Source organism: Phragmites australis, chromosome 6 (genome assembly GCF_958298935.1).
Source record: "Phragmites australis chromosome 6, lpPhrAust1.1, whole genome shotgun sequence".
NCBI classification, from domain to species: Eukaryota; Viridiplantae; Streptophyta; class Magnoliopsida; order Poales; family Poaceae; genus Phragmites; species Phragmites australis.
In genome coordinates, this window is record NC_084926.1 from 32,860,273 (window position 1) to 32,869,101 (window position 8,829).

At 45.1% G+C, this 8,829-nt stretch overlaps 1 protein-coding gene across 1 annotated transcript; it reads left to right on the forward strand.

Moving 5' to 3' along the window:
* Window positions 1–4,644: 4,644 nt before the first annotated feature.
* On the forward strand, window positions 4,645–8,510 carry LOC133922243 (bidirectional sugar transporter SWEET4-like). Its single transcript, XM_062367481.1, has 5 exons — window positions 4,645–4,920; window positions 5,343–5,379; window positions 5,674–6,052; window positions 6,730–6,849; window positions 7,878–8,510. The coding sequence occupies exons 1-5, from the start codon at window positions 4,878–4,880 to the stop codon at window positions 8,058–8,060; spliced, it is 762 nt and encodes a 253-aa protein (XP_062223465.1). The 5' UTR covers window positions 4,645–4,877; the 3' UTR covers window positions 8,061–8,510.
* The last annotated feature ends 319 nt before the right edge of the window (window positions 8,511–8,829 follow it).

Sequence of the window (8,829 nt, forward strand, 5' to 3'; positions counted from 1 at the left end):
AGCGATCAGAGTACTGTGGGGAGTTCGTCCACCCAATGCCTTGAAATAGCTTTTAAGCCGATCAAAAACTCGGGTTTTGATCCCTTGTAGTATCATCCCATTTGCCCTCTCGACTTGTCCGTTGCTTTAGGGGTGAGCCATAGATGCATAGCAAACCTTGGTCCCGATTTCCTCACAGTAATCTTGGAAAGCACTACTAGCGAATTGAGTTCTATTGTCCGTGATTATGCAGCTTGGACTACCAAACCACACTACCGGCCCCCATATGAACTTAATCGCTGCTGCAGCGTGATCTTCCTGATGGGCTCGGCCTCGATCCACTTAGTGAATTTGTCGATTGCCACGAACAGGAACTCAAAACTGCCTGGGGCTTTACGGAATGGTCCCACGATATCGAGCCCCCAGACAGCAAAAGGTCAAGAAAGTGGTATAATTTGTAGTGCCTGGGCTAGTAGGTTGGTATTTCGGCCGTGGTATTGGCACGACTCACACTATTTCACCAGCTCGCAGGCATCCTGAAGGGTAGTGGGCCAATAAAATCCTTACCGGAATACTTTTCCGACTGAAGTGCGGTATGAAGTGTGGCTACAACATATGCCTCCATGGATATCAGAGAGCACTGTGCTCCCCTCTTCCTGAGTGATGTATTTCAGTAAGAGGTCATTGCTCCCTCAGAGGTAGAGGCGTCCCTCTACCAGGAAGTATCTGCAGACTTGCCGCGAGACCTTTTCTGCTGACGCATTATCGTTAGGGATTTGTCGGTTCTGAAGGTAGTCTAAGATCTGAACCATCCAGGTCGTACCCGAACCGAGCAGGGTGACTACATGATGGTCGCCCGAGATTGACAGTACTGAAGGAGGCGTTGCCTCCAAAGGTGTTTCCTCGAGTACTCCATTGTTTCTCCATAGTGGATGGTCGTGAGAGCCTTTCTTCAAAGACTCTGACTGGGACAGATTCTCGAGAAGAAGCTAGATGGGCCAGCTCATCAGCTAGGAAGTTGTCCTTGCAAGGGACGTGCTTGACCTCAAAGCCGATGAAGCGTCACTCTAATTTTCTCACTTCGGCGAGGTATGCCACCATCGTCGAGTCAGAGCACTGAAACTCCTTTTGCACCTAGTTTACAACTAGTAGCGAGTCCCCTATCGCTAATAATCGTTTAATCCAAAGTGTGGAGGCTGCTCGCATTCCGAACAAGAGGCCCTCATATTCAGCAGTGTTATTAGTGGTTGGAAAATACAATTGAATGACGTACCTGAGGATGTCACCACTGGATGAGGTCAGAACCACCCCAGCTCTGGCTCCCTTCAGCATGAACGACCCGTCAAAATGCAAGGTCTAGTGCTCGTCTGCCTCCGGTCGCTGCACCTACTCGGGCTCAAAGGACGTCCACTCGACTACAAAATCGGCCAGCGCCTGGGACTTGATAGAAGTTCAGGGGATGAACTGAAGGTCGAATCCCCAAGCTCTACTGCCCACTTTGTTGTTCTCCCTGTTGCATCTCTATTATGGAGAATTTCTCTAATTGGGAACGAGGAGATCACCTTGATTTTGTGAGCCTGGATGTAGTGTTTGAGCTTGCGAGAGGCTAACATGATGGCGCACAGTAGTTTCTGAGCCTGTGGGTATCAAGCCTTGGCGTCGTCTCCGTTCACTTGCCTCTTTGCGCCATCTCTGTCCACTTGCCTTGCCGAATGACTGACAACATATCATCTATCGTGTGACGCTGCGCTAGCCTGTAGAGTCTCACACCGTAGCCTTTAATGCTACAGGATGGGACATGCCCCCTGCACCGCCCACAACCTTATCCGTCGGGGCCGGTGCCTGGTGAAGAGAATTGCTCGGGCACGTGTCCAATCAGGTCCCATGACCAGGGGGGTTAGTTGTGGGTTTGTGTGAAGATGCGGCAAGATTGGTCGCTGGAGCCTTTGCACTGGTCGAGGTAGCTCATCAACTGATTAGATTTTTTTAGGAGATGTTTCCCTGGTCGTTTGCACCCTACATGGGGCCTGTCTAGCCGAGGAACCCCTTTACTTGATACACCGACACGAGTAGATAGTCGACTCGACTACTGGTTGAACACAAGTTGATGGTCGACTCGACCAGTGGTCGAACTTGAGTAGATGGTTAAAACGACTAGTGGTCGAACATGATTTAATGGTTGACTCGACTAGTGGTCGAACTCGAGTAGATACACAAACTCAGATATAGCAAACAAGGCCAGATCGAGATACACGATGACTAAACAGCAAGACTCAACACTAGAAACTAGATCATGATGACTCGACCAGCAACAAAGACACCCATGATGGACTTAAACTCAACAACGCGAATACTGAAAACAATATTGCGAAGGCTCAAAGTGTTTTGGACAGCAGAAAAACTTAGATCTAAATATTTTTGTGACGTAATTTTTTGGAATCTAGGTAATGGAAAATGACGAAACAAAGGGGATAACTGAGATTACCTAATGGCCATTGAGGCTCTGATACCACTTTATGCACGTTTGCCCGATCTTCCTAAAGGTAATATGATAAGTCGATTGGTGGAGCTTCGACGTTGATAATCCAAAGGCTTGTACAGAACAGATCGAGAACCCTCGCAGCCACTGCACCACTACTCCGTGGTTATCAACCATGCTAAGACGTGGTTGACCTCACCAAGAAGGATTTTCCTGCAAACGAATCGAGAACACAAGAAATAACAGGTAGATGCAATCTGAATATTGTTAATTCCAACGAAGCACTCGAGTTGGGGTTCAACAAACTGATAAACGGTGAAACTGTCTAAAACAGAATAATCTAAGTTAAACCCGAGCCTTAACTACGATGTCTACTGAGTATATATAGGAGGGACATGAGGAGGTCGACCTAGGGATGTGTAGCCGTGGAAAGAGATGTACACAACCTGGACTCTGACACCGATACGATTACAAGACCTAACAGGGTCTAAACAGTGACACAATGCCTTATTTCTTTGACTCTGACTAAGTTATAAGGAATATTTGGTCGAGCTTATATCCATTGGAAAAGGATCGTCGTAAGCTTTTCCAGAATATCCAAGATTGCCTAAAAAGACTTCATATGAGAGAATTATGCCCGTTTTACTGATGTGCTGTCCTAGGACTCAACCACGACCACGACCTCAAGCTCAGCCTCGAGTACGAGTAGACTTGACCTTCGAGGGTGACATTTGGGTAAGGTTGTGGTGCTTCTCCTATGTTACTAAGCAATAAAACATCACAAAAATTTAGTAGTAATCCATCCAAAGAAGCATGAACAGTAAGAAACGAGTTCACCTGGTGGTCTAATTGTCGTGCACGTGCTCTTGTAATTAGATCTTGTATGATTTGAGGATTATTAGTGATATTGATTGTATCCGAAGGAGCTATGGGATCATTACTATCTCACACCTTTTTTTAATCAAAATCTGAGCCATATACGGATGGTGTTGTATACAGAAACATATGCATATAGTCTCGGTCATAAATACGAATCAATACGGATAGAATATGTGATGAGACAAATACAGATAATATGGATCACGAATATTTATTCGGATATTGAGTAAGAAACAACCATATATATCACATATGTTCTGATCGTTCAACTATTCCTCGTATCAAAAACTCAACTATATTAGAGGTCCAACAAGCAAATTAGCAATATACTCTCGTGGAATGAGTTATGTTAGAGAGAAATAGGAAATGTATGAGTGCCCGTTACGTTGGTTGAAGCTTCTATGAATTATTTAGCATATTAATTACTTTAAATAAAAAAAGATATCTACAAACTTATAGATCTCACCGAAAACTACAATTTTCATATAAAGATTGTCTCTATTCGACTCCGTATGAAAAAATTACAAACTCTGGAAGATGGGTTCAGGTAATTGTTGGATAGTTTTCGGATATATACGGTTTTATTCTCTTATACCTGATATCCAATACAACTATCCTAGATTTGTTCCGATATTCGAGATTTTTTTATTAATATTCGATATCTGAGATCCGATTAGCATCTAAAACAATTCGAACATGGGTGAGCCGAAAAAATCCAACCTATTTTCACTTTGTTGTGAAAAATAGCCAAAAGTCAAATAACAAGGCACTGTCCCTTGGCACTCCCGCTCAAGACTCTATCTATCCACCATTCAGACGGATCCGAATCCCCTGACTTCAGAGGAATGAAGTCACAAGTGAATAGTAAATTGTGAGTATATGAACAGTTCTCTGACGATAATTTACTGTACCAAAAGTACTGTAGCAACGGTTCTGTTATTTTACTGTACCTATTTACTGTGTTCCGTTACACCGAGAGTTTGAAGTCAGAGGATCCGATTCGCATTCGGACACGGTACAGACGCTGTGACGGAAAAACCGAATTTAAAAGACAAAAGAAAAATCGAAAAGAAAACAAGAGAAAAATGTGATGGATCGAACCGGGCCAACCCACTCGGCTGGCCGGCTAGCTCCATGTCGATTCCCTTGGACAGAGAGAGTACACCAACAAGGACAAACTAGAGAGAGAACACAGACAGTGTGCTGCCCTGTGTGCATGAGAGAGGGAGAGAGGGAGATAGAGATAGAGATGGAGGCGGGGTCCGGTCGGGCCAGGGCGCCAGCTCCTCTATTTAAGCACCGCTTCGGCGTCCTGTCGATGCCACATTCACTCGTCACTCACCAAGAACCCAGAGAGAGACAGAGGAGCTCTGCTCAGCTCATCCGTTTCTTCTTCCTTCTCGCTCTAGCTTCTCGATCTGCCTCCTCCTGATCAAGCAATCTTTCCACACATATTTCTCTCTTGGAGAGATAGCCCGGCCCTCCTCTTCCTTTCTCTCTCCATCGACAGGCGCCCACGAGCTAGCTCCCTCAAGCGACGATGATCTCCGCGGACACCATCCGCACGGCCATCGGCGTCGTAGGTGAGTTGCCGCCACCGCCGCCGGCGCGGTCACTACATGCACTCAAGCTGCACCGATACATCGTAGATGATGCACACCGCACAGCACGCGGCAGAAAACGGTACCTGTGGAGCCTGCCTGCCTGTGGTAGATGGCAGTGGCCGCTCATGTGGGGTGCTGGGCCCTTTTCTTGCAGCATCCTTCATTCCTGAACGCCCACACACTCTTCCACCCTCCTTTAATTTCCATCCATCTCTCTGTCTTTTTTTCCCCAAAAGGCTTTACGCATGTCGTCATCACAAGCTTTGTTTGTTTCGTACCAATGCATGCCTTGTTTTCTTCCCCAGTTTTCCTGGAGTTGCAATCATTTTGTTTGTCATCCTTGTTGATAATTTAGTCCAGAATTGGAATGATTTTTTAACATCTTTTTGTGTATCCTGCAGGCAATGGGACCGCCCTCGTGCTCTTTCTATCCCCACTGTAAGAATTCATTCACTCCTTGATGAAAACTGAGAAAAACATCCAATTGACAGCTGAAACATGACTGTAAATTTTTCTGCGCGCGTGCCGCAGAGCAAGAAGCACATATACACACATACGTAGAAGCTTTTATGAGTGAAAACGATTTGGCAAAATATACAAAACCTATCCGGAAAATAATCTATATGTATCATTAACAAGTAAAAATACTACTAATCATACGTACTCATAGATTTTTTTTGAGAGCATACATACTCATAATTGATACGTATACATGCGCGTACAAATACGCAGGCCGACGTTCTACCGCATCTGGAAGAAGCGGTCGGTGGAGCAGTACTCGCCGATCCCGTACGTGGCAACGCTGCTCAACTGCATGATGTGGGTGCTGTACGGCCTGCCGCTGGTGCACCCGCACAGCATGCTCGTCATCACAATCAACGGCACCGGCATGGCCATCGAGCTCACCTACGTCACCCTCTTCCTCGTCTACTCCGCCGGCGCCGCCCGCCGCAAGGTCTTCCTCCTGCTCGCCGCCGAGGTCGCCTTCGTCGCCGGCGTCGCCGCGCTCGTGCTCACCCTGGCGCACACCCACGAGCGGCGGTCCATGGTCGTTGGCATCCTCTGCGTGCTCTTCGGCACCGGCATGTACGCGGCGCCGCTTTCCGTCATGGTACGTAATACGGATACAGGTGTAGCTGCATGTGACTAGTGTGGTTTGGTGTTATTCAATTGTTGATTGATATTTTCATTATACTTGTATTATAGGTTTCAGTCGGCATCAGAAGATTTGTTGTATTATATTGATTGATTGATTACTGCAGTTGGAATGAGAATAAGCATAGGAAAAGAAATGGGGATTAGTTTAGCTTCCATTCGATTGAGCACAGCTTTGTTGGAGAATAAAATAAAATATACACACACGCGTAAGCATGCATAATCATGTCGTTTCTTAGTATATGCACCTTAAATTTTGTTTTGTTCCTTTATTTTTTCACTATTCACTTCTTCTGTACAATTCTGGTATCTTACTTTCTCCCGTCTAAAATAAGTGTTATTTTAAATTATACGTAGTCAACTATTTTAAATATTGATTATAAATTATTTTTTATGTTTTGAGTTTGATATTTGAAAATGATATTGATAGATTTATTTTAAAAAATATTTTCATAGTATATTTTTACTATATTTTATTAATATATTATAATAAGAGTAGTAGTTAAAATTGTATTTTTGGATCGTATCGATATCTAAAATGGCAATTATTTTATTTTCCTCTGCTCGTTGCTCTGTTTCTTTTTTTTCAGGCCGTAATAATTAACCCTTTTTTTGTGTGTGTTTTTCGATCAGAAAATGGTGATCCAGACGAAGAGCGTGGAGTACATGCCTCTGTTCCTGTCCCTGGCCTCCCTTGTCAACGGCATCTGCTGGACTGCCTACGCCCTTATCCGCTTCGACCTCTACATCACCGTAAGTAAAATGATTATTTCCTTATTTTGTTGTATAGAAATTACGGAAGCTTATTATTGCCTATACGTCACTAGTACACCACTACCAGTACAAAAACAGGGCAGTGAGCATTTAAAGACCCTGACCAAATCAGACTCCACTTACGAGCAACCAGCCAAAGAACTGAGCAGGACCTGATAAAAAACCAAAGGAAACTAGAAAACATAAATTAACTTTTACTGTACTAAACCAAGCGAAAAGGCCCACATGTCAGTGATTGTTGGACCGCCCAATTTGACTGTGCCCTGCCAACCCTATCATCTGCAGTCGGTAGGGTAGATCAAGTTGGCACCGGCCTCCAGTTTCCAGCCCTTGGATTTTACCGCACATGCCTAAAACATGCAATGCATGTGTCGAGCAAGCTAGAGGTCTGAAAGCACGGGTTGGCCTGGGCCACCATGCACGGCCGGCCAATCGACAGCGCGGCGCAGATGAGCCGCGGACCGACGGTCGTCCACTCCGGTGCTCCTGCAGCCGTCCCTACGGGTCAATCATCTCTGCCGTCTGTGTACCAGCAGTGCACTGCGTATCCGTCCACCCTATCCAATATTGGCCGGTCGATGTTCCCGATGCAGCATTCAACTTGCATCCATGGCGTCGTCATCGATCACCAAAAGCTGCACAGAGAGATGGACAGACGCCTTATTTATTATATGTGTCCCGACCATCTGACGGCTGCCGCACGGTAGTCGGTGCACCAAACTGCAGTACAACGCATCATCTTATCCGTACCTGGATGCATGGCCATCGGTCATCCTGCGGCGACGGCACGACACCACTTTTAATCTCCGTGCAAGTAGCAGTGGTTCTTGCTCACATTTGGGAGATTAATGTGCGTGCCCTAGTGATCAAGATTGGGTTATGCAATCCAGAAATGATGGACGTAGCTGATCTGAATCATTATTCTTGTGTTCATACTTAAATCGTCTTTTTTTTTAATGTACTTAAATCTTCTGTTGTGGCCTCTGTATTTTCTTTTTGGCATACAGATTCCCAACGGACTGGGCGTGCTGTTCGCGGTGGCGCAGGTGATCCTGTACGCCATCTACTACAAATCCACGCAGCAGATCATGGAATCACGCAAGCGCAAGGCCGACCAGGTCGCCATGACCGAGGTCGTCGTAGACGGCAACAAGTCCACCAACAATGGCGCCGGCGCCGGCCATTACTGATCGATGCCAAGAAGAAGATGAAAAGCAGACGCCCAGCTGGTCGATTGCTGCATGCAGCTGGGGCTATGCAGTAATTAGTAGTGTCCTTAATTCCCAAAGGGATTATGTATGATGCAGTATTCTGTCGTCTAATTAATCCACGGAGCAGCTGATCAGCTGCGTGATCGAACAAGGGAAGTGCAGCGTTATTGCAGCCCCTCCTTAATTCTCCTGTCATTTCAGTACTACCGTAATCCTCTGCTTTTTTCCTTTTTTTTTTTCTTTTCCCTTTTTTGTTTCCTCTCTATGTTGTAGTAACTTGGAGGATTGTGTTGGCGATAATTCAGCCTGGAAAAAAAAAAGACAAAAGGAAGAGTTATTGAAAAAAATAAACCCTGTTGTTCCCCTGTTCTGTGGCCTGTAAATTCATTTGTTGCTCCATCTAAAAAGAATAAATTCTTCTGTTGCATATTCCTACTGGCTAGCCCTGCCTTGAAGGCAGAGAAAATGAAGTTTTCTGGTGTAAAGGAAAAGGGATGAAGTTTGCTGAAAACTGACCTGGCTAATATGCATGTTCTGCATTCAACATATTGACTTTGTAGTTATGACTTAATCTAGCTGCAGTCATTATATGATTTCTGTAATGGCAAGAGTAACCCATGATACGGTACTACTTGATCCAGACATTACATCAGACTCTGCGAAATAAATAATGTTGGCCTCCCTCATCCCAAAGTCAAATTTGTAACATATGATGAGTTTGATATGGACCTTAGCAACACGAGCTACT

Bases quoted from the DNA above. Each gene is read 5' to 3' on its own strand.
- LOC133922243 (XM_062367481.1), top strand. From the start codon at position 4,878: ATGATCTCCGCGGACACCATCCGCACGGCCATCGGCGTCGTAG. The intron at 6,053-6,729 runs GTACGTAATACG...TTTTTCGATCAG, and splicing joins CGGCGCCGCTTTCCGTCATG to AAAATGGTGATCCAGACGAA. The intron at 6,850-7,877 runs GTAAGTAAAATG...TTTGGCATACAG, and splicing joins GCTTCGACCTCTACATCACC to ATTCCCAACGGACTGGGCGT.